We start from the raw sequence: 24,864 nt of genomic DNA, 5'->3' as shown, positions 1-24,864 counted from the left end.
GCTCCCAGCTATTGCAAGTTGTCTGGCCAGCGTGATACAGGAGGCCAAATACCCTCGAGAACGGCTGCTTCTTGAAGAGATGTTTCTCGACGATGACCTTCTGCGGGCAATCGTGGGCTCAAGCCACTGCAGGGCTGCACATTTTCATCTTTTCACAAATGAGGAGGTACTGTGTGGCTGGGATTAATACATTAATACATTAATGCCACCGTCCACATCTTAAGCTGATGTAAAAAAAATATTAATCTAAATCCAGAATCTGACTGAATCCAGATATCGACAAAACAAGGAATAAATCACGCGAGACTCTCCACACGGCAGAATGGCCCCTGACGTCTTTTCACAGTAAAGAATATCACGCCGATCATTCTTACCCTGGCAACAACGTTAAAATACGCGGACACAGAGGATTAAATTCGCATCTTGACAATCGCTCGCTTGGGTGGGGGGAAGTGGCAGTATCCGCCTTCAAACCTACAGAGCCGTAGCCAAATGCTTACAGAAATACAATTCTGATGATTAACTTTCGTCCAGACGATAAGGATACCCCAAGAGTACTAAAGCACTCCCAAGACTACATCCAAACATATATATACGTCCATATTCATACGCAATGCACTTTATTCACACAGCTCGTCGTAAAGTACATCATATAGAGTACATAATATCAACATGATGCATTTACAGACCTATGTTCCTACAAATGTAACAACAATATATAAATAACACACATTACACATATCGTACATTCCATTCACATATAAAATGTGAGCCTACATTATTACATCAGCAATCTTACACATATCGCTGTACAGAGAGAACTAATAAGCACCGATAGGATGGCACCCAGCTCCTCCTGCCTGCCTACCTGAGAGGTTGCATTTTGTCGCAGCCTATCAACTATCATTTTCTAGCAGAGTCAAGCACCAGCGTATTGTGGAGTCTGGGATTTGCGGGGTGAGGAGAAGGGAGTGGGGAATTACTCGAGACGAGTTTTAATTGTTCATCAATGTTTTTCCTACGCACTGTACCCTCCTCACGGTAAACCGAGTCTGGACAAACTATTATTTTTTTAAGTTTAGAAAATCCAGCGGCCCTCAAACCAAGTTTATCTCTGTAAATATTACCGCCGGCCGATTACAAGATGATTGTACGGAGCTCATAATTAGGGTTGCCACTTGGTCAGAGCTTGACCAAGACAGTGTGGGGAATTGACACCTGTATTAACGTAGCAGGAATTTATTTGTACCGAGGTCTGGTTTCGTTGTGTTTAACTTTATTATCATTTACCGCAAACTGACGACCGAGGCTGACTGAGACAACCCTTGCCTTATTGGAAAAGGAGGAAACTCCAGTGACAGCTCCAAGTTTAGGGAGGTCATTGACCCTCTCTGCTCTCGGGTTTGGAAGTCATCAATGCTGAAAACATGAATTTTATTCGTAAAATAATCCATATTAAAGCTCTGTCGACAGCATACTGATTTTAAAAGGATGCTGCTCACAACACAAACATGCGCACGGTCGCCATATATTATGTCGGATGCGCTGATGGGCATGCCGTTGGATCAGGCTCTGCTGTCCTCGACGTGGCCAAGGTAATTCTTCAGCACAGGGGGCAGCGGGAGGCACTGTATGGAGCGCAGACGCTTCCGACCGAGGGTAGAGCGGATTTTCAGACGGCACAGGTGGACCAGTGAACGGGGGGTCTCTGAGTAAGATAAGTAGAAGGGAAAGGGGGATGACAAAAGTATCATTCGCTGTTTTGACATCAATGACCCTGCACAAAAAGTTTTGAAATGGTTGGTCTGGCTCCTCTGGTAGCCAAAAGCAATCTGTTTATTTATTTGGCGACCATCTTGGCCGCCATCTTGAATTATGTGCTTCAAGCCATTAGATTTGGCTTGGCAACGGCAACTTTCAGAATCAGTGGGGTCGGATTACACGAAAAAACATCGAGTGCCAGCTTGTTACACGACTTGCCTCGAGCATCACCCTGTAGGCCCCTCTTAGACACCGCTGCCTACACCAGCGGCTCCAAACATTTTCGACCCCTCTTCAACATCCAAACATTTCGCGGGCCACCAGGCATCAGCGGACCACAGGCTTGAGAACCACTGGCTTAGACTACAAGGTAATATATTGACCCATAATATAGGAAAACTCCTCTCTACCCTATTACCCATGACTCCCATTATCCAGGGCAGCCATTGGGTCTGCGAGAACTTATATCATCAGCGGCCCTATATTTCTAATTATGCGGAACAGCTTCCCATTACGTGCACCTTACTTGTGGTTAAGAGGAGTCACGCAAAATATTATTCTCATTAGCCCGCGGGCTACGCACGATTTCTTCCCTGTGAATGAGTGGGGTAAATTCACAAATAACGCTGCGGATAATCGGGTCGCTGATATATCAGTCCCCAACGTCGCCACGGATAAGTGGAGTATTGCTTACTGTACATAAAATACCGAAATTAATATCTGGTACAAAAGATGTATTACCGAAGCAATCAACAGAAGTTGTGTACTGGATTAACTGCACGTGTGGTAAATGTTACGTTGGGCAAACAGGACGAATGACCAGCACGAGACTAAAAGAACATCAGAGAAATATTAAATTCTCCAAAATACAACTGTCAGCAGTAGCAGAACAAGCGTGCCAACTAGGACACTCAATTGATTTTGATAATGTTGAAATTCTGTGCAAAACTAGATACTACTGGTCAAGACTAATTAGATAAGCTATCGAAATTGAAAGAAATAAAAATAACTTTAACCGTTCGGATAGCTACTGCCTTAGTGCTGCGTGGAAGCGAATCATCAAATAATACATTATTTAAATGCATGCCTACAAAGGGCAGCTTACTTCAATAGGGATTACCGTTGGTACGCTATTTTAATACACACAATAGACAGGAAGGACAAGTTCAAAGGGCTCGCATAATGTACGTTGCCTCAGTAATCCCCCCCCCCCCCCACGTGGCGCAAGAGCGCAGAAGCGTGGTCACCACATCTACGCCTCTACATAAGGAACGAAACAGGCGGACTTCTCCACAAATCTGGCTGTCGCCTGATGAAGCTAGTTGTAATTACTGGCAGTACTACGATTGTAAATGTTGTGGCTTGGCTCTCCAACAAACCGGTGTGCTGCACTAGTGACGAATTGGCCACATTCTGTTTACGTGACAACCCTTACTGGTTGGCTGTGTCGGGTGGTGGCGGGTTTTAACGACACATTTATACATTTACGCGATCTAACCCCAAAAAAACTCTATTATGGAGCTCTTCCATACGATATTTGTATAGTTTCACGTAAATATGGTTTTACTTAAGTCGTCAAACGCTTTCAGCACCTAGCACCACAACAACAACAAAATGTATAAACCAATCAACCGTCGTCTTGTTTACTGTTGCAGTAGTAGTAGTAGTTGTTTTTAGAGTGAGAAACCGATGGCGCCGTGGGGGAGGGTACCTGCCAGCCGCTGGATCGTCACCACATCCTCGCAGTTCTCCCAGAGCAGCTGGAGGATGCAGGAGCAGAGGTGCACATTGGCCACGTGCTCCAGCAGCATGCACACAATGGACTCGCAGTGTGGGCTCATCGCTTTGCTCGTCAACAGCTCACAGAACTGCAATGTTCACAGAACAGAAAATTAGAACCCAGCAGCTTTTGATCATCCCGATATCAGTTTCCCATTACGATGGTAATGATATTTGACTGATATTAGTTTGACCTATTGGTATCCGATTATTAATAATTAAAAAATTTGGTTGTGTATTTGGAAACAGTTCATTCCGACCTCTAAATCAAATAAACTGGATTGATTGCACATCCGTACCTGCATGGTTCTATTGGGCAGCGGGGTTATCGCATGCTCGTGTGTTTCCCAGAGCCCCTCCTCTTCAGCCTTTACCTGGACGTGGTGCGAGTCCACGCCAAAGGCACAATCGAAACATGAGCGCGCATCGCACCCCTCGCGCAGGAGCAAGCCGAGCATCCGCACGTCGCTGGCGCAATACACGAGCACCGACGGGAACGCGGTGGGGCGCCCGATCGTCACGACGGGCTTCTCCGTGTCGGCGCCGTGCTCCAGGAGGGCCTCCACGAGGGGCAGCGAATTCATCCGCACGGCCACCAGCAACGGCTGGAGAACGTCCAGGTTCGGGTCGGCGCCGGCTCGCAGCAAGCGGCGAGCGGCGTTCAGATTGTTATTGGAAACGGCGAAGAAGAGGGCCGTGGTGCGGCGGTCTTCGAAGTATTTGGAGCGGCTGTGAGACAGGAGTGCGTTGGGGTCAAACCCGAGGTCGAGCAGCGTGCCCAGGACGTCGTCGTGGTTGTGTTTGGCAGCCAGGTGAAGGGGGCTAATGCCACTCCGAGCCACGGCGATCCGGCTCGTCGACTCGGCCAGCAGCGACGTGAGCCTGCACGGAAGAGCGCATGGACCGCAATTGGTGGCGGCCGTTGCAGTGGTGGAAGTAATTGTGTACGGACAATGAAGGAGTCCTGGGCTTGATGGTGGTGGCAGTGGTGATGTTGATGGGGTTGTTGGTGGTTGTAAGATTGGACGGTTTATGGTGGATGGTTTAATTGCGAAAGTCGAATGTTGGTGGTAGTGTCGTTGGTGGTTTCAAGTTGATTTTGTTTAACCAGATGAGAAATAGAGAAACCAGGATGAGTCCCATTCGTAAGAGTGACCTGGAGCAGCAACAACAGGAACAGCAGCAGCAGGAGCAGCAGCAGGAGCAGCAACAGCAGCAGCAGTAGCAGGAGCAGCAGCAGCGGTGCCAACGCGGAGGGCAGCGCTCACCGCAGGCTGCCCTGCTGGGCGGCCGCGTGCAGGGGCAGCAGTTCGCCGTCGTTGAGCCGGTTCACTTTGGCCCCGGACGCCACGAGGAAGGCGGCCACCTCCTCGTGGCCGTTCCTGCACGCCTCGAAGAGCGGCGTGCTCCCATCCTGCGTGGCCCTCTCCACATCGGAGCCTGCGAATCGCAAGTCGCGATGTTTATTTAGACTGCGGGAGGAATCCGACGAGCTACGGAGCTCTTTCCTTCACGGACGTGCAGTAACGTGCACGTGCGGTAAAAGGCGAAGGCTTCGGAACGCTTTCTCCTCCGAAGGGTTTGCCGCCGCGCGTCGTACCGCGCGCGCTCTCGGGACGGAGCACGCACGCGCCGCGCCGAGCCGCTCGGGAGAGCACTGACCCATCCGGACGAGGTAGGCGACGACGCTCAGCACGCCGCACTGGGCGGCCACGAAGAGCGGCGTGGCGCCGTAGTTGTCGCGGACGTCCACGCGGGCGCCCGCCGCCACCAGCAGCTGCACGATGGGCAGGCTGTGGCGGGTGATGGCCTCGTAGATGGGCGTGTGGCTGTGCAGGTCGCGCGTGTTCACGTTAGCGCCGTGCCGCACCAGCAGCTCGGCCACCTCCAGCAGCAAGTACTCGCACGCTGCGCAACGGCCACGGGGAGGGGGGTAGAGGAACCGCACGCGGGCAAAACCCCGCCGTCAAACCCGACATCCGTCCGCTGCTGGATGAACACCACCCCCGAGATGAAGACGGACATCTCGCGGATTTGTCGTGCTGCGAGGATTCACCTGGCTCTTCCACACACGATTGCTGTGGTGTATGCATGCATGTTGAACTTCTTTTGCACTGTACGTAGCCAACCGTGCCAATCGGAGGTGCGGGGTCTCCACATTAAATGTTCGCTCCTTGGGCCACCACTCCGTTATGAGCCTTGACCACCGCCATCACCCCTATCCGCCGACGTGTCCTGCCTCTGCCACTTTCCGCTCAATCGCAGTCGGAATGATGTCCCTGACCTGCGTGCGTTCCTCTTTCTGTAGCTCAGTGTAGATTCAGGCACGCAGCTCCCAAGGCCTCTTTTCAGTACCAACAACATCATGTTTAACAGTAACAATAGCAATGCGATGTAGAACGCGTGCAATATTTCAGAGGCATGAACGACCGTGAGTCTGAGGTGTGGAACCAAACTCAGCGTCACTCGAAAGGGCGGCGAACGAAGTGGGGCCTTTAAGTTTAGGTGCGTAGTGAACGCTGCTGCTGCTGCTGTGAATATGCAGCAGCAGCGACAGCAGTGGGGGTGATGATGACGACGATGATAATGACAATGATGATGACAATGATGATTATGACAATGATGATTATAATGACAACGATGATGATGATGACGACGATGATGATGACGACGAAGATGATGATAATGACGACGATGATGGTCACTTCTCAGACGGCGGGGGCTGCCAAGGAGAAATGACGCCCGGCAGTGACACTTCTTTTTTTTAAATATTTGACCAGGTAAGGCCCACTGAGCTATATATCTGTTTTTCAGGGGCGACTTTGCTATCACAAATGATACCGCAACGAAGTGGCTTAGTGCGTGGAAATGAATTGCAGCCACATGCACTCACTTTGCTTCTAAATGTGGAAAAAAAACTGGAGGACCAGGAGAAAAAATCCACGTGACCACGGGGAGAGAGACACTCAAACTCCAAATATACAGCAGCAGGCATCAGGGTCGGGTTCGAACTCACGAACTCCTGTACACCAGGCGAGGTAGTTAACATCTCATCGCCACCGTAGCACCTCCACTTCTTGGTCCGTTGCACTCAACGACACTTCTCATTCGATCTGATGCTGCTGCTTATTCCCTTTGCGTGATTCCAGTCTCCTGAGTGAGGTCGCATGCGGGCACACAGGCCTCTCTCACCCTTGTACAGAGGCGTTTCCATCCAGGTATTGTGGACATTGGGGTTGGCTCCGGCCTGCAGCAGGATGTCCACGCACTCCGTCTTGCCCTGGCAGGTCGCCAGGTGCAGGGCGGTATCGTTGGTCTTCGTTCTCTCGTCGAGGGCTTTTGGGAAAGCTGAGCGAGCGGCGACAATGGGAATCGCGAGCAGATCGAACGGACGTGTAAGCACAGTTTCGTCCGCCAGCTATTACTAACTTCCGATTTAAAGCTTTCAGTCGAAAGACTTAACAGCATGCGGCGTGAGTTTTCTTGCCCCACTTACTGGTTGTTCCATTGTAGAGACATGTTCTCTTCCAGTTTAAATGCCAACACGTACAAATGTTGGCGAATATGCCACGTCGTTTCATGTCAATTCAATCCGCACCCTTCTCAACGGCACGCAATGTGTGATGTTGCATAATGGCTAGCCAAAAGACATTCTGCTGCTGTTATGATTATTACTGTGATTCTGCTTTTGATGATGATGATCATGCTATAATGTGCTCACGTTATAGCTACTAATGCGATACTGCTGCACAATATTCATACCAGCTCGCTGCACTTGTAATGTGCAGTTGTGCCAGGGCACTGCCATATCAGACAGAGCGCACTATGTTTGCAATCTAGTCCACGATCTGTAAGAAAACACATGCATACGAGTACCAGGGCTACGTGTCTTTCACGATTACATTTTTGACTTTGATCACAAAATTATTACGAAGTCCCTTTACCCATTGAACCACCCTCATTTAGGTCACGTAGAAACCCATTCTTTTAATTCGGAGTCAGCAACTCCCCACCATCGGGGCACTCGTTGGCAGCACGTGGATTTGCCTGCTGCTGCTGCAGAGAGACGTTCATGGTTCGAGCCGTGCAGGTTCGTCCCGCGGGTCACGGATTCGTCATGAATTGCGACATTACCCCCAAGCTGCCAGACGGCGCGCGTGTGCGAAACAGAACACGTTCGTTCACGACGGCCTCCGTTGCCGTGAGAATGGCGCAAACATCTCAATTACGAGTCGAAGTGTTGTTGACCAAAAAAATTTAACCCGTAAAAAACAAAGTTTTTCACCATAAATACTTTATATGCGTGGCGGCTAGAGTTCTCTCGTCCTCTGGCTTGAGATGGCTGCCACCTATGGGTCAGATGATTGTCTGCCAGCATTAAGCAATTGGTAATTAAATATTTAAAAAAAATTCCCTAAACTGTGTAAAATTTTGGAAAAAAAATTTCACGAAAATTAATTGTCACGCACAACGAGTCTGTGTGGAAAATGTCAGCTCGATTGGATCACGGGAAGTGGGTTAAAAAACGACCGAAAGATTTGCACGGTCGTAAGCAAGCAAGCACGCAAGCACTCAAGCAAGCAAGCGAACTTAATATAAATGATTTAAAAAAAGTATAACCCGTAAAAACAAAGTTTTTCACTCTAAATCCTTTATATGCGTGGCGGCTCGAGTCCTCTCGTCCTCTGGCTTGAGATGGCTGCCACTTATGGGTCAGATGATTGTCTGCAGTATAAAACAATTGGTAATTAAATATTTAATTTGTTTTCCCTAAACAGTGTAAAATTTTGGAATTTTTTTTTACGAACATTAATTGTCTCGCACAACGAGTCTGTGTGCAAAATGTCAACTCGATTGGATCACTGGAAGTGGGTTAAAAAACGACCGAAAAGTTTGCACGGTCGTAAGCAAGCAAGCAAGCACGCAAGCACGCAAGCAAGCAAGCGAACTTAATATAAAGGATTTAAAAAGATATGTCAAATTGGGGAAAGACGAAAGAGCGTAATTGGGCATTTTTGCGTGTGCTCTGTGCGGACCTTGAGTAAGCATTCGCAGGCAGCGAGTCTTGCCCAGCATAGCTGCCTCGTGAATGGCCGGCAGGAGCTGTCCGGGAACGCGGAGAAGGTTCACCCCAGCCTCCCTCAAGAGCGTCAGCTCGAAGGCATTGTCGTCATTGATGGCCATGGACACGGGGCTCCACCTGGTGGTCACATGGCACACGCGGCGCAGGAGGTGATGCCTCGCACAGAGTCCCAGACCAGCGGGGTCGGCAACCAAAATAACAAGAGACTCGACATTTCAAGAGCCCACAATGCACTGTGGCGGTGAACACGAGACGGTGGTGGCCCCGAACGGACAACGCCACGAAGCCGCTCCTTGCAGAGCCGCGCGCCACTCCAGAGCTGCAGGCTGCTGACGCCTGGTCCAGACAATTATTTTGTCGATCCCAGCTCTGCGATCCGTTGCGTTGCTATCCAAGCACCGTTCCGTGGCGAGCTATGAATTTAAGTCGCCTCTGGTGCTTGAGTTCGAATCTGTAGCTAGTGAGGGAAATCCAGGACACAGAGATGGCTACGTGGATTTAACGGGTGTCGCGAGAAGGGGTGAATAAAACGAGGCCACGTGTTCGACATTTTCGGATTAATCTGAACAAAATTCAATATTCGGGCCTCGAAATGACATTTTTGGATGTAATTTTGGGAAATCAGATTCATCCGAAATTTGTGACATCACGAGACGTGACCATTGGACGTGACGTCACATCACTGCCGTGCATTTCTGGCCAAAAAAAGGTTCCGTCACGTGACATAGAAACCGTTTACGTTCAAACAAATTACCGATGGAACATTTCGTAACAATGTGCAATTCCATTATTAATATATCAACGCATTCAATACGTCAAAATCCAAAAATATGGAGCTTAGAAATACAATCCCATTTGGGGCTAAAAATCTTCGATCTCTGAAAATATGACATTCAAAAATGTATCCCCGTCGTAGACGCGTAAGATGTCCAAACGGGGTCCCGTGGCGAGCACGCTCGCCGGGGCGACAACTCACTGCTGCTGCAGCTTCACTTGCTTGTGCAGGGAGAGGCCGAGTGAGGCGTCTTCACACGAGTCTTCTGGGGGAGGCTTGTGCGAACATCCTTGAATCGCCTTGGAACTGAAACCACATTCGGGACAATGAGACCCCCCCCCCCCCCCACCACCGCAGCAGAGAACAGCAACCCACATTGTGACGGAGACGCATACAAACAAATCAACTCAAACGGAATAGTGCACAGATGGGCGTGGAGCGATGCATGATTAGATTTGAGAACGCAGGTTCAGGGCACCAATAAAACTTCACAAGAGGCCCCCTCGGCGTGTGTCCCGAGTTGAGCCTCCCAGAAATGTGTCACGTGACCCACAACTAATCCTGCCTGCGTCAAGTCTACCACTCGGCCTTGGCTTCATGGCCACAGAAAGCGCTTTGACGAAACATTCCATTAAAGAAAGCACGCGCGCGATGAATGACAATGTAATACGATTTAAAGCTTTCGTGACTGCAGGGATTCATCTTCTTGGTTCTTAAATATACGCTCCAAGCTTGGTGGTGTTTCATTCTTCACCTGAGGACGGCTGCTTGCGTTGTAGCCGAAACGTCGTGAGAATTATTTTATTATGTTTTATTTTTATTATTTTATTATTTCCCTTCTACGTGACTTTACCGAAAGAACCAAGAAGAAAATGTAGTACGAGTGATAGAGCCACATACCTCGTCCGAGGAGGTGCGGCTGTCTGCACTGCTTCGCCGTGACCACCAGGGGGCGGTAGAGCTCCGCGTGGCACGGACACGTGGTTCGTTTGGCGCGGGGTCGCGACCTCTCGCGGGAGGGCGCGGTGGCTTCTGTCTTCATCATTGCGGAGCAGCGGCGCACCCGGGCGCCTGCTCGCAGTCCTCTCCGCCGCGGCGCTGTGGAGCACGAGTCGGAAGTTCACGGAGAGCCGACGTCGTTTTGATCGAAGCTGAGAGCTACGATTCATTTCCCGTGCAACTTTGCAAGTGCTGTGCGCGCGACGGACATGCAAATGCGATCTCGAGATGCTCCACGTTCAAGCCAGGGGTCGGCCACCTGCGGCTCTGTCAGCAGTGCTTCGTGACGTTGTTCACGTTACATTGGCGGCTCTTGAAATATTGAGTTGTTTGTTTGTTCCGAATTTGAAAAAAAAGTGGCTCATCTTGTTCTTTTGGTTTCTCACCCCCCGGTTTCAGCTGAACGCCTCTCAGTTTAACACGTGGGAGGAGGCTTTCGCGACCAATATCACCCATAATACAGATTTTTTTTGGGTTAGATCGCGTAAATATCTAAATGTGTCGTTAAAACCCGCCACCACCCGACACAGCCAACTAGTAAGGGTTGTCACGTAAACAGAACGTGCCAATTCGTCACTAGCACAGCACACCGGTGTGTTGGAGAGCCAAGCCACAACATTTACTATTGTAAACATTTACTATTGTAAATGTTGGCATGCGACTGTAGTCACCGCCGCCCGAGTGTTACAACCACCTGCTCGTATCACATTGCCCTCCGTGCCACCATAGCAGGCTAAGTCGTTACCTCTCCCCTTCATCCGTTCTCTTTTTTGTTTGTGAGTCTGGTGTCTGTACGACGACGCAGGCTGCGCGAAGAACAAAAATACCGCCGGTCGCGACAGGAACATCCGTCTGCGGGTCCCTTACCTGCACCGCGGAGGCGTCAGTGGCTCCGCCGCGTCGCTGTGCACGCGCGGGGAGGGCGCGCGCGGGGAGGGCTCGCGCGGGGAGGGCTCGCGCGAGGAGGGCTCGCGCGAGGAGGGCGCGCGCGGGGAGGGCTCGCGCGCCCTCTGCCACACGAAGGGGCCACGGGTTGCGCGGTTGGCGTTGCGCAGGGCGGCGTCCGCGCTGAGCCCGCAGGAGGCGGAGGAGCTCGTGGGGTCGGCGGCGCGACGCCGGCGGTCCTCGGAGCGCGTGCCCGTCATGGTGCTCCCGCTTGGGGTGCTCCTATTGCTGGGGGGGGGGGGGGGGAGGCCACGGGATGTCGACGCTAAACCACGGAGCGTCGCTTTTGTTTGAGTTCGAGGCGGAACCTTGAACGAGATTCGCGCGACGACGGAATTCCATTCGAAACCCACTTTTTTTGACAGTTGGATTTGTGTCATTTTTTGGCAGTTTTTGTTTCATTTATTTTGTTCATCATCATTCTGAGACCCCATGTGATAAACATATTATATTTCATAACAACATTGCGGAAATAATAATTAAATCGTTGCCCAAAGGAATCCACGACCGGAAATAGGCCTCCCCATGGAATGCCGGCCGTGAGTGTTGTGTGGCCATAGTTCACCCAGCCGGTCGGTGTGGCTTGGTGAATCGGGGCCCCAGAACGGGCCCAGATACCACTCACCACTTTTGGTGTTAACCGTGGCCGAGATCGAACTGGGGTGGGCTGGCTTCGTAGTTACAGTGCGATCACTGCTCCTCCACCACCCACACTTTTGTCTCACAACACAATACACCCTGCTGACATGAGCCCACATAATCACAACTCACGCGATGATTGCCTCTCGGATTACTTGTATAGTAGATATCGATGTTTCTTTTTTTAAATAGAAGGCACTAGGCTCACAAGCACCGGGCGAAGTACTGTAGTGCCCTGTTTGAAATCTAGATGCAAATTGAATCTCTTGTTTGGCATCATTCCCACCAGTCAACATGGAGCTTACAGCCATCACCGGCTGCAGAAGTAATGACCTGCTGGCTTCGCATGTCACGGAAGACCAGCTGACTTAGACATTTGGAACAAATCTGTTGCCAGGGCGTCTGCCAGTCTCCACAATCTTGTGCAGGTGTAGGGGTGATGCAGATTATTTTTAGTGCCACGTGGACACGTGCTAGAGAGCGTGGCAGGATCAGAATACCCTGACCTGTGCTCCACTCTGTCGAGAAAGATGCAGGCGCAGCATGTTCCTTGAGCAGAGACGAAAGTGTCCGGAATGCTGTTATTGGTCTTCACTCGCGCACAGTTATGCAATAACAGGTTCCTGAAGTTCATCACCATGCCATACGCTGTTTGTCTTGGTGTGTGTCTCGCTCGGTGTGTCTTTGTGTGTGTGTCTCTCTCTGCATGTGTGTCTGCCTATGCTGCTCCCGTGTCTGTGTTTGATCATTCATTCTTACTTGATGATGGTTGCTTGTGTTGCAACAGAAACGTCGTATTCTATTATTATTTGATTTGATTTTCTACGTGACTTTACCGAAAGACCCACAGAGTAATTCCTGCAGTCACGAAAGCTTCGAATCTAGTTCCATGCCACACGCAGTCAGAGTTCGTCAGGACGCGTCGTCTAGGCAGTGTGGTCACTGCCAAGGGATGCCAGGGTTCAGAGTGATCATGTTCGTCGAAGAGGTTTTTTTGAAGGGTAGTACATTAATAAAGCACCCTGCTGTTGCGTAATGGTTAGCATATCGAGGTCGCCGGTTTGATTAGACCTCCCGGTGCGGCAGTGGCCTCACAGGGCGGGTTTCTTAAATCGACGCCCTCTGTCCACGCAGCGGTGCATCTACGAGTGCACCAGTGTGACTCGGTCGGCAGGTCCGGTGTGGTGTGGTGGGGTGGGGTCTGGTGTGGTGGGGTGTGGTGTGGTGGGGTGGGGGGTGGGGCGGGGGGTGGGGTGTGCTGCGGTGGAGGGTGGTGTGGTGGGGTGTGGTGTGGTGGGTGTGGTGAGGTGTGGTGGGGTGTGGTGGGGATGTGGAGCGGCTCTCTATAGCTCCCGATAGTGGAGGCTTCTCTGCTTGCAGTGACATGAATAATATCGTTGCAGGGCTGCACCTTTACCCTTCGTATTAATAAAGGGGTGGAGGGGTGGCGCAGTGGTTAGTGTCCAGCGATGTGAACCAGTCGACCCGAATTTTATTCCTAGCCACCGAGTACACTCGGGGCATGTTGTTGAACTTCTTTCGCACCGTACGTAGCTAACCGTGCTCGTCAGAGGTGCAGGGGAAGGACAACCATCTAAACACAAAAAGCAGTTCTAAAGAAATGAGTTTTCAATGCAAATTTAAAAGTGCACAGCTCCAGTGGCTTCCTGATATCGGAAGGAAGAGCGTTCCAGACGGCCGCAGAAGCGAATCTGAAAGCGCGCGATGCAGTGACCGTGTTTGTGTGTGGAGCCAAATGAGCAGAGCTTGCACGCATGTCCTGCTGACAATCAAACACCCTGACAGTCACGGTGCCACGAAAAATTGGCGTCATTTCTCCCTTTTTTTAAATCCTTTATATTAAGTTCGCTTGCTTGCTTGCGTGCTTGCTTGCTTGCTTACGACCGTGCAAATCTTTCGGTCGTTTTTTAACCCACTTCCCGGGATCCAATCGAGCTGACATTTTCCACATAGACTCGTTGTGCGAGACAATTAATGTTCGTGAAATTTTTTTTCCAAAATTTTACACTGTTTAGGGAAAACAAATTAAATATTTAATTACCAATTGCTTAATACTGGCAGACAATCATCTGACCCATAGGTGGCAGCCATCTCAAGCCAGAGGACGAGAGGACTCTAGCCGCCACGCATATAAAGGATTAAGAGTGAAAAACTTTGTTTTTACGCGTTATACTTATTTACATCTCATCCTTCATCGCCAGAACAGAGAGCGACGGCCATAGAAGCGCCTCTGCAAGCGCGCGATGCGGTGACGGCGAGCCAAAAGGCGCTGCTGCTGCTGCTGCAATGACCAGAGCATGGCCGTGGCCAGTGATTTATAAACTGGTCCCACCCATCTTCTTGGTTCTTTCGGTAAAGTCACGTAGAAGGGAAATAATAAAATGAAAAAAATTAAACATAAAATACAATTCTCACGACGTTTCGGCCACAACGCAAGCAGCCGTCCTCAGTTGAAGAACAGGGCTGTCGGAAAGACAGCGTCTTCAGACGCATCGGCAGCTGTCATTCAGCACAGGGTCCAAGCATCTTTGCACGAGCCGATCTCTCCCACCCCGGATATTCGAATAGCGAAGTGTGAATGCGGTGACTTGGGCTACCCGTAGCAGGGAGCTCGCCAGCACCGTCCATCAAGTCCGCCGGGCACCACGAGGGTCTCGTGGGGCTGGCCAGTGGCGAGCCGCTACCGCAGTGCGCAGACACCCGGGGGGATTGACACGGTTGGCTACGTGCGGTGCAAAAGAAGTTCAACATGCATACATGCAGAGGAATGGTGGACAGGGGCCTCCGATTTCATTGCTCGCACCAAATGCTATGCTGCTCGTGTTAAGCATATCTTTAGGGCATGGGTCAAGCAAATATTTACTGCTAAATTAAACCATCCATGCGGGGCATGCGAGTCCTGTTTTCAGAGTAGGGTCCAACTGTTTTGTATTGTGTTAGAAATGTAATAGCACCACCCGATTGCTTTCCGGTTGCATTTTCCTTTACGACGGAGGCAGCAATGTGTGTCTGCCTTGCCAAGCTGGAGATTCCATTGCCGCAGGGATTGGATGTTTTCCGAGCGATTCACAAGCTCGCAAAGAAGACGACTTTAGTTTCATGGAACAATAACGTGCTTAAAAAAGTGGCCCCTGGCGATATTCTAATTGTCTTGGATGGTGCGCATGATGTCTATGCAGCTGTGCATTTAGCTATCGTTTGCTGAACAGTGCTATAAGGTACTTTACATTAAATCAGCGATGCTGCAACATTGGTGTAAAATGGTCCGCACCCTGGACTTGCAATCCACAGGTTGCCGGTTCGATCTCCCGGCAGTTGAAACAATGGGGCAGCTTTCTTAAATCTCCATCCGCCGTTGTCTCGCCAGTGGCGATGTTGACACACCGCACCGGGTATTCATTTGAGGATGAGTCGACCGAGGGGAGACCCAGGAGCGATTGAGATAGTCATAACTGGTGTTGGCCATGAGCGGGAATCGAACTGGGGTCGCCGGGTTCGTAGCGCAGCGCTCTGAAAGCTACGCTGCCGCTCCCCACTACCACCACCGCATCCCAGTCGCCCCCGCTCCCCCCCACCGCATTCCTCCCCACGGCCCCCCACGCCCCCCCCCCACCTCTCCTCTGTGCCCCCCCCCTCACACCGCGCGCCCCCTCCCCTCTGCGCGCTGGACGGCGCATGGCCTCCAGCCAGCAAAACTTATTTTTAAATCCTTTATATTAAGTTTGCTTGCTTGCTTGCGTGCTTGCGTGCTTGCTTGCTTGCTTACGACCGTGCAAATCTTTCGGTCGTTTTTTAACCCACTTCCCGTGATCCAATCGAGCTGACATTTTGCACACAGACTCGTTGTGCGTGACAATTAATTTTCGTGAAAAAAACATTTCCAAAATTTTACACTGTTTAGGGAAAACAAATTAAATATGTAATTACCAATTGTTTAATACTGCAGACAATCATCTGACCCATAAGTGGCAGCCATCTCAAGCCAGAGGACGAGAGGACTCTAGCCGCCACGCATATAAAGGATTTATAGTGAAAAACTTTGTTTTTACGGGTTATACTTATTGAATCCTTTATATTAAGTTCGCTTGCTTGCTTGCTTGCGTGCTTGCTTGCTTGCTTACGACCGTGCACATCTTTCGGTCGTTTTTTAACCCACTTCCCGTGATCCAATCGAGCTGACATTTTGCACACAGCCTCGTTGTGCGAGACAAAATTTTACACTGTTTAGGGAAAACAAATTAAATATTTAATTACCAATTGCTTAATACTGGCAGACAATCGTCTGACCCATAGGTGGCAGCCATCTCAAGCCAGAGGACGAGAGGACTCTAGCCGCCACGCATATAAAGGATTTAGAGTGAAAAACTTTGTTTTTACGGGTTATACTTATTATAATATGAAACTCTGGAACGCCTCTTACCCACAGCTCTGTTACGCACTATTCATATTACAGCATCTGCAACCCTTGCTCGTATTATCTGCGCGTCAATTCTTACTGGATGCAGTATTATCCTCACTGAAACGGATAAGAAGATTGATTCACTTGAAGATTCAGCAAATCGATGGATCCTATTAGTGTGGCCAAACGCAGCAGCAAGAGGGGCGTGGGAACCACATCCATCCCGCTATCTGCTCCAAGGCAACGGGGTCAAGCAACGACAACCCCTGGCTTCAGTTTGGCATTAAAATGCATCACCAATGTACAGCATTCACTCATTGCACTTACACCAAAGACAAAGATCCCCCGTGTAGCCTTAACAGACTGTAGGGGTAAGTGCTGTTAGCGAGCACCTATAAAGGCCGGCACGGCACACGAGAGGGTGGGTGGCCAACACCACGCCCGGCCGCCTTTGTCTCCCTAGTGGCGATGTTTACACATCGCACCGGGTACTCATTTGAGGCTGAGTCGACCTAGGAGAGGCCCAGGACCGGTTTAGATAATCGTCACCGGTGTTGACAGTGAACGGGAATCGAACCGGGGTCGCCAGATTCGTAGCGTAGCGTGGTGCTAACCACACACGCACACACGCACACACGCACACACGAACGTGTGTGTGTGCGTGTGTGTGTGTGCGTGCGTATGTGTATGCGTGTGTGCATGTGTATGTGTGCGTGTGTGTGTGCGTGTGTGCGTGTGTGTGTGTGCGTGTGTGTGTGCGTGTGTGCGTGCGTGTGTGTACGTGTGTGTGTGTGCGTGTGCCACAGTCATCCGGCTCGTCTTTTTGACACAACCTTGCTGCGTGCAATGAAGAGCGCGCGTGCTGTGGTTGGCTACGTAGTGGGGGGAGGGGGGGAGGTCCTTACCTGGTAACGTTAAATAAAATCGTTCGGTCGTCACAGTCGACACACAAAAGAAATGAGATTTCGATTGCCAGTGAGATGCAGCGTGGGTGAAAGTATCGTGGCACGCAAACCCTGAACGCTGCCTGGCATGCGACACTGGCGCTTCCTGAATTACCGCGTCTCAGCCGCGTCTTCCATTCTAACGCGAACGCTGGGGCTGCGATTTTAAACAATCACACGTCTGCCGAGGGGCTGAAGAATTTGTTTTTTTTACGTGAGAATATTTAAAAACAAAAAATTCACGAAGATTGATTAAACCCATCAGAAGCACATCTTTGTCAGTGACACTTGATATTCGTGTCACCCTTACCTTCTCAAACGGCCTGGACCACGCTCAGCACACACACACACATCATCTGCATTGTCAATGTTGCGAGGCAGCACTTGAACAATAGAGTCACACGCACGCGCTTAATTTACACACAAACAAAACAAACACAATCAGCCTTGTAGGCACCGCTATGTTCGTGTGTGCCCACAGTGCAATGCCCCGCAAGTACCTGTATGATGGGGCAGCGCCTGCTGTCTGCTGCTGGAGTATGATTTGGCAACGCACCGCGGCCGCTCAAGCCCTTGCAGCACAGGGCGGAGGTGTACAGCTCACAGAGCGCTAATGCGGCATTCCCAGCGCCCTATTTATATTGGGCTCGTGTTTACCGTCATTTCAACATGTATGGGTTTCTTATTTATAGGCGATGTGGCACGTGGTGTGTGAGTGGTGGTGGGTGCAAGCTGTTGCCCCGGGAACTCGCTGCCCATTGATTCACCGATGTCAGACGACACTGCCCTCGCACGGCTAAGCTGCATAGCTGACACTCTCTGGGTGGCCCGCGGTCTGCCAAGTTGGCCGGTGTGAGAAGGGAGATATTCCAGGAGCCACCGCGGATCACGCTGGTCAAAAAACGCATTCCTACGGCAGCGGCGGTGCGTGTGGTGGTGGAGGGCATTGTGGGGGTTTGGAACGCGCACTAATAACTGGAATCTCTGTTCGTGAATGCTGCGCTAGCACCATGACAATGTCAGTGGGCTCATGGTGCAGTCATAATGCTGCTCAAGGCAATTGTATTGGTGGTGGATGTTTTTTAAATCAGAGTTGCTGAGCACAGGGCCCAAAACGCCAAGCGGCCAGCAACCAGCAGCACTCTTAAAGACGTAGGCACACAGGTATACACACAGGTATTTCAAAGCTGTAGCCAATACAATGTGATGGCACGTACATATAATTTGTTTTGCCAAACAAGAGATTTAATGAGTAAATATGAAGAGTGGATATTTTTGTTTGTTTTACATTTGTATATTTTCTATACGAAATAACACGCACTGCTGTCGAGTAAATACAACTCTATAAACCTTATTCATGAGGCGTATTTATTGTCCGAGGCCCCGAATCGATCGGCAAAAAACCATAGCACCATCCGCGGATCGGTTCTGCCGATTGGTGCAGACGTTCGGTAGAGATCACGCAGAAGTGTTCGCTGTTGGTGTCAAAGTGACCCGATCATCCGCTTTTGTATTCACGGATAAGAGAGGTCATGCACACGTGGTTTCCGACATCCCTTACATTCATCCTATTGTCCGCAAATTTCTCACTTATAAGTGGATGAAGACGATGATGGTGATGATGACGGTGATGGCAATGACGATAACGCGCTCATGCCCATATCAGCTGTCGTGTTTCCCGGTTAGAGGTCAGTTTCAGTGGCGGCAATTTCACGATGAGAGGACGCGAGCGAGTAGGGAAAGGTGAGTGTGAGTGGTGAGGAGGGCGTTAGTGGGGAGAGCGAGTGTTCAGCGAGTGAGTGGTGACGGGAGAGAGTGGAGAGAGTGAGAGAATTGTGGGCGCGTGAGTGAGTGGAGAGAGGAGCAGAGCGGGTGGTGAGAGGGAGTGCGAGCGGGTGCGTGGTGTGTTTGAGTGGTGAGAGGGAGAGGTTGGGGGTAATTGAGTAGTGAGAGAGGGTGGAGATGGGGGCCCTCCATCGCCTATCCTTGGCACCCTCTGCCCAAACTCGTGCAGCGGTTGTCTGAAAGGATGCCCGTCGCGGGAGGTGGTAGAGAGGATGGGGAGGTGTGGGCTGAACGCGGAGAACTTCGCACTCACAGCTGCCTCGTGCCCTCTGCAACGCCGTAACAGGGATCTGAGCCGAGCTGCTGATCCCGGAATGCAAAGTGACCATTCCCGGACCGCCAGCACATCCCGTTCCCGCAAAGGTCGTGCGATGAAAAAAAACACGCGTCAAGAGCCGCCACCCAAGACTGTTTGTGAGCTATCGATTCACATTCCGTTTTAGGGGCCATCCATTGAGTAGGTACGCACAAATCTGTCAAAACTTGACCCCTCCCTGTACGTACGCGGACTTTTTACACCGCCCCCCCACCTGCGTACGTTCGCCTGACGCACCCCCCCCCCCCGAATCCTATAGAACGGCCGATATTTAATCCACGCAGAAACGATCAAGGATTAATAATATTGCCGTGTTTAAGCAAACATATAGTCCACCGCCGGACTATCTAACGCATTTGAAGGCCGATGTAGACAAATTATTATCGAGGCTTCACCGCCCCCCCCGTTTCCTATGTGTACGCACAAGCGTACACATTTGGGCTAACCCCCCCTCCATGCGTACGTGCTAAATGGATGGCCCCTAAGAGGAGTACAGCTGTGGCTGGACAGCAAAACTGTCATCTTGTTATTTATTTCCATGACTAGGAGTCCGTGATAATCCCTCCATCAAGCGGCATTGCAGCTGGCAGGTTGTCGATCAGAGCAATATCTTCCACACGCGGCGAGATTCATCGCTGTTCCGCGAATCCTTGTATCTGTGGCAACCCCAGCACCCCTGCCGCCCACAGGGCCTTTTGTCTTGGAGCACGTGGATTGTGAAATCTCTGATGAGGAAATAGTTCGGGACGATGAAGAAGCCTTTGCATTCGCGATGGAATAAATGCACCGCCTAATCAGATCGCTTTGCCCCCCCCAGAGATTAAAACAACGCGATGTCACGCAGCTGCACGAGGCTCACACAGAGGCGGGCCCTTGTGGGGAGAAGCCAGCCAGCACTTCTATTGAGAGTTGCGCCACCCCATCAGCAGCTCACGCCGACTGCCTGTGAGGCATGATGCCAGTCACAGTGCGAGCAGGCGGTGCGAGCAGGCAGTGTGGGCAGGCGGTGTGAGCAGGCGGTGTGAGCAGGCGGTGTGAGCAGGCGGTGTGAGCACGCGGTGTGAGCAGGCGGTGTGAGCACGCGGTGTGAGCAGGCGGTGTGAGCACGCGGTGTGAGCAGGCGGTGTGAGCACGCGGTGTGAGCAGGCGGTGTGAGCACGCGGTGTGAGCAGGCGGTGTGAGCACGCGGTGTGAGCAGGCGGTGTGAGCACGCGGTGTGAGCAGGCGGTGTGAGCAGGCACGCAGCGCGTTGGCGCACTACAATCAGTTGGGGAGAAAATGTCACTTTCCCGTGAGACATCTTTGACTCCGGCCTGTCTCGTAGTGTCAGGTGAGCGTGCCGTCGACGCAATCGTTTGCTCACGTCGTTGCTGTGCGAAATGGCCTCGGCTTGAGGGTGTTTTGGCCTACTCTTCCACGCCGCTTAGACGTCTCGGAAGAGGTGGTGACACCCACACTTTACCCCACCACGGGCCCACTCCTACTGCTCGGTGGGTAGAGTTGAGGGCGGATTTTAAGAAACTTGCCCCTAGTGTTTCTACTACGGCGCCGGGAGGCTGAATCGTCGACCTCTGCAGGGTTGCAAGCCACGTGGGCTGACGGGCACACAAGGGGTAGCATCCCAACCGGTACGAGCAATGCTACTCGAAAGACATTTCTTAGAAAGGAATCCAACACGACATTGCAAAGTGCAGTTGCGGCAGCTTTCCAACAGCACTGTAGATAAACATCCCAGTTTCATGTCAGAATAACAAAATACCGTGTCAGGTCTTCATTCCCCTTTACATGCCCAGAGGATAACAAAGAATGTTTACAACTCGGGTGTTTAGTGTGGCAAATGCGAATTCAAATATAGTTTAACGTTCACCCTGTGGATTTATCTTACGGGAAATGACAGTAATTTGATGTAGAGCGATTAAGAATGTTCCAAAATCCCTCCATTGAAGAGTAAATATAGGCCAGAAAACCCCGACAGTGAAGTAACTTGATGCATCGGGCTTAAGAAACAGCAGCTGATCGCTCTTGCATAAGTACTTGCGGCTTGTTGACACTTCTGACGGCCGCTGGGCCGATTTAGACGTTGCTACGTCGAGGGACGCTGCCGCGGAGCGATGGGCAGCGCGATCGACTTGCAGCCCCAGAGGTCGCCCGCTCAGGTTTCTTACTTCTCCTCCACCGCCGTCCAACCGGCAGTGTGCGTGGGCACGCCGGGTCGCGTGCAGTGGGGTCAAGTGTGGGCACTCCCACCCCGGGACCCTGGCACCCCAGCTCCCGAGGGTACGGCGACTCGGGGGCGACTGCCCCGGGCCCCGCGTTTTAGGGGGGGGGGGGGGCGTCCCGGTTTGGTTTAAAAGTGTCTGGGCGCCCACGGGGTGGGGTTTGCCCCTCCCGTCGACACCGGGTAGCGCGCTGCTGTTGCTGTGGGCATCGATGGCGTTCGTGAATTGCCACGGGACGACGCTCTTGGACGTGACCGCTTTCGCAGAAACGTGTAATCCCAGCGCGGGTGCTCCTTGGCTGGGATTCATGTTGGGTATTTATTTCTCTCGCACCGCTGTGGGCATCGTCAGCAGTTGAATTTGGTAATATATGAAGTGGTATTTTAAAGTTTTATATATAGAGTGTGTAAGTAATAAGTACGTGTTGATATAATGTAATACGTGGGTGTGAACAGGCGACCAAATTACTGAATTCATTTCCTGGAGATGCCTGCGGCCGTGCGCGGCGGACAGCTCGCGGTGGCTAGGAGATGTTAACTACCTCGCCTGGTATGCAGGAGGTCGTGGGTTCAATTGCTAGGAGATGTTAACTACCTCGCCTGATATGCAGGAGGTCGTGGGTTCAATTGCTAGGAGATGTTAACTACCTCGCCTGGTATGCATGAGGTCGTGGGTTCGATCCGGACCCTGTGACCTGCTGCATATTTAGAGTTCGCAGGTTCTCCCCGTAGTCGCGTGGATTTTTCTCCGGTCCTCTGTGTTCTCCCTCCACATTTGGGATCAACGTCACGCGTTTAGACTAATTGGCTGCTGGACATTTCCACGCGGCAAGCCGCTTCGACGAGCCGTCATTTGTGATGGCAGCTCGCTTCTGAAAAGGAGCCACGTAGCTCAGTGAACTGGACTCCCATAGTGAACTTGACTTTCATGGTAAACTGGACTCCCGTGGTAAACTTAACTCTCATGGTGAACTGGACTCCCATGGTGAACTAGACTCCCATGGTGAACTGGACTACCATGGTAAACTGGACTCCCATGGTGAACTAGACTCCCATGGTGAACTGGACTACCATGGTAAACTGGACTCCCATGGTAAACTGGACTCCCATGGTAAACTGGACTCCCATGGTGAACTGGACTACCATGGTAAACTGGACTCCCATGGTGAACTGAACTCCCATGGTGAACTGGACTCCCATGGTAAACTGGACTCCCATGGTAAACTGGACTCCCATGATAATTGGTTCTTTACCCTACTATCTGGCAACAAAACTGACACCTTTTTGCAAGGAGTCATGTTTGCATAAACCGCAATACCTGCAGTCATAATACAGTCATAATACAAACAAAAGAACATAACTCTGATAATGTGAGTTATGTTCTTTTGTTTGTATTATGACTGCAGGTATTGCGGTCTATGCAAACATGACTCCTTGCAAAAAGGTGTCAGTTTTGTTGCCAGATAGAAGGGTAAAGAACCAATTATCATATTTTTACTGGCAAATGAGGTCCCCATATGGACTCCCATGGTCAGGGGCGGGCAACCAAAATATCAAGAACAACCATTTTTTTTCGGATTTCAAAATCCGCACCGCAGTCTTTCAAGAGCTGCATACGGCTCCGTAAGCGCCGGTTGGCGACCCTCTGCTGGTGTTGAGGAGCAGGAGGAGGAGAGAGCCGCGGCTGCTTTACGACGTCGCTGGCGCGCCTCGCCACACGCCGGCGTCGCCTGCGAGCTGAATTGGCGTCGTGGCGATACGGGCGCCGGGCTGGGCGCTGTCCCACAGGTCGCGGCGCTCCGAGCCGCTCCGATAAACACGAGGGAGGGAGGGCGGGGGGGGGGGTCTGGCTACCGCTGACAGATGAGTTCTGAGAGATTGATGGGGCTGGATTTGCAGACGCGTCTCCCAATCGGTTTTTATTTTATTGGACAAAGTTTTGAGTTGCGAAAATTGGAAGGAAACCCAAGACCCTCCATCATCACGTTCGTTAAACTCTCATCATGTGCGTGCAAACTTTGCGCGCCGATTTCAAAACGATGGGACGTGGTTGTAAGGGCAGATTCTTATGATGCGTTTCCCATGCGAATGTTGCATTTTTTGTGGAATTGCGTTCTTTTTAAGATAGTTCACGAACTCAGAGTTCCCTATTTTTTGTCTATGCTGATTTCAGACGCCTCTAAACAAAAATAAACGTCGGTTGATATATTCCAATGAAAGGTGCTAAACGTTTAGAACAACATTACTTTAACCTGCACATTCACCATTTGTTGAACCACTGAACTAATGTAAGGCAACAGACTTTACACTCGCTCCTCGTACAATCACAATCCATGTAGTCTATGAGGTGAGTCCTGCGGTCCTAGTTTTAACGTAAATGCTCAACGTTTAGTACTGCAGGCAGCAGCTATACACCTTGGGCACCCTGGTTCACTCAATATCAGTTTTTTTGTACTCGTAAAAGGTGCGATATGAAGTTTAACTTCATCACTATATTTATGATTAAAATTAAGGCAAGCACTCTGAAAACAGAATATTTATATTATACTGAAGGAATTCGATGACATAAAAAACTCCTTTTGAGCTCACACTCAGCTCACTCTGAGCTCACTCTGGGCTCACTCTGAGCTCACACTCAGCTCACTCTGAGCTCACACTCAGCTCACACTCAGCTCACTCTGAGCTCACACTGAGCTCACTCTGAGCTCACTCTGAGCTCACTCTGAGCTCACTCCGAGCTCACTCTGAGCTCACACTCAGCTCACACTCAGCTCACTCTGAGCTCACTCTGAGCTCACTCTGAGCTCACACTGAGCTCACTCTGAGCTCACTCTGAGCTCACTCTGAGCTCACACTGAGCTCACTCTGAGCTCACTCTGAGCTCACTCTGAGCTCACACTGAGCTCACTCTGAGCTCACTCTGAGCTCACTCTGAGCTCGCTCTGAGCTCACTCTGAGCTCACATTGTGCCGGTTATTGCAGGGGTGCGCCTTTATCTCTTACCAGTTGAGCTGGCTCAATCGGAAATTAAATTGCTAAGTTACGTTGTTAAAATATGTTAAGAGATCACTCATTATCACTTATTCCAGATGTCTTTATATATTTGTACACTGTACAAAGATTTTCTTAGCAGGTTATCT

At 50.8% G+C, this 24,864-nt stretch overlaps 1 protein-coding gene across 4 annotated transcripts; it reads right to left on the bottom strand.

Annotated features, from left to right (window-relative positions):
• Window positions 1–437: 437 nt before the first annotated feature.
• Window positions 438–17,985, bottom strand: LOC133341256 (ankyrin repeat and SOCS box protein 2-like). Of its 4 annotated transcripts, XM_061549748.1 has the most exons (12): window positions 17,846–17,985; window positions 11,374–11,570; window positions 11,265–11,313; window positions 10,299–10,496; window positions 9,600–9,704; window positions 8,577–8,740; window positions 6,733–6,888; window positions 5,203–5,448; window positions 4,809–4,980; window positions 3,840–4,422; window positions 3,473–3,629; window positions 438–1,708 (listed from the first exon to the last, which is right to left on the bottom strand). In XM_061549748.1, exons 2-12 carry the CDS (start codon window positions 11,540–11,542, stop codon window positions 1,566–1,568), a joined length of 2,142 nt encoding a protein of 713 aa, XP_061405732.1. In that variant the 5' UTR covers window positions 11,543–11,570; window positions 17,846–17,985; the 3' UTR covers window positions 438–1,565. The 4 variants fall into 4 exon arrangements, with proteins under 4 accessions (XP_061405732.1, XP_061405730.1, XP_061405733.1 ...); XM_061549746.1 differs by having other exon boundaries at window positions 11,265–11,570; XM_061549749.1 differs by having other exon boundaries at window positions 3,915–4,422; window positions 11,265–11,570.
• Window positions 17,986–24,864: the final 6,879 nt, after the last annotated feature.

This window comes from Lethenteron reissneri, chromosome 11 (genome assembly GCF_015708825.2).
Source record: "Lethenteron reissneri isolate LAM-NWPU_2019-01 chromosome 11, ASM1570882v1, whole genome shotgun sequence".
Classification (NCBI taxonomy): domain Eukaryota; kingdom Metazoa; phylum Chordata; class Hyperoartia; order Petromyzontiformes; family Petromyzontidae; genus Lethenteron; species Lethenteron reissneri.
The sequence above is the reverse complement of the archived record's forward strand: the minus strand, read 5'-3'. Positions and strand labels throughout refer to the sequence as shown.

Coding starts and splice junctions, on each gene's coding strand:
- LOC133341256 (XM_061549746.1), bottom strand. CDS start 11,542: ATGACGGGCACGCGCTCCGAGGACCGCCGGCGTCGCGCCGCCGACCCC. Junction 4,423..4,808: donor GCCCAGCAGGGCAGCCTGCG/GTGAGCGCTGCC, acceptor TCTTCCGTGCAG/GCTCACGTCGCTGCTGGCCG. Junction 3,630..3,839: donor TGCCCAATAGAACCATGCAG/GTACGGATGTGC, acceptor TGAACATTGCAG/TTCTGTGAGCTGTTGACGAG.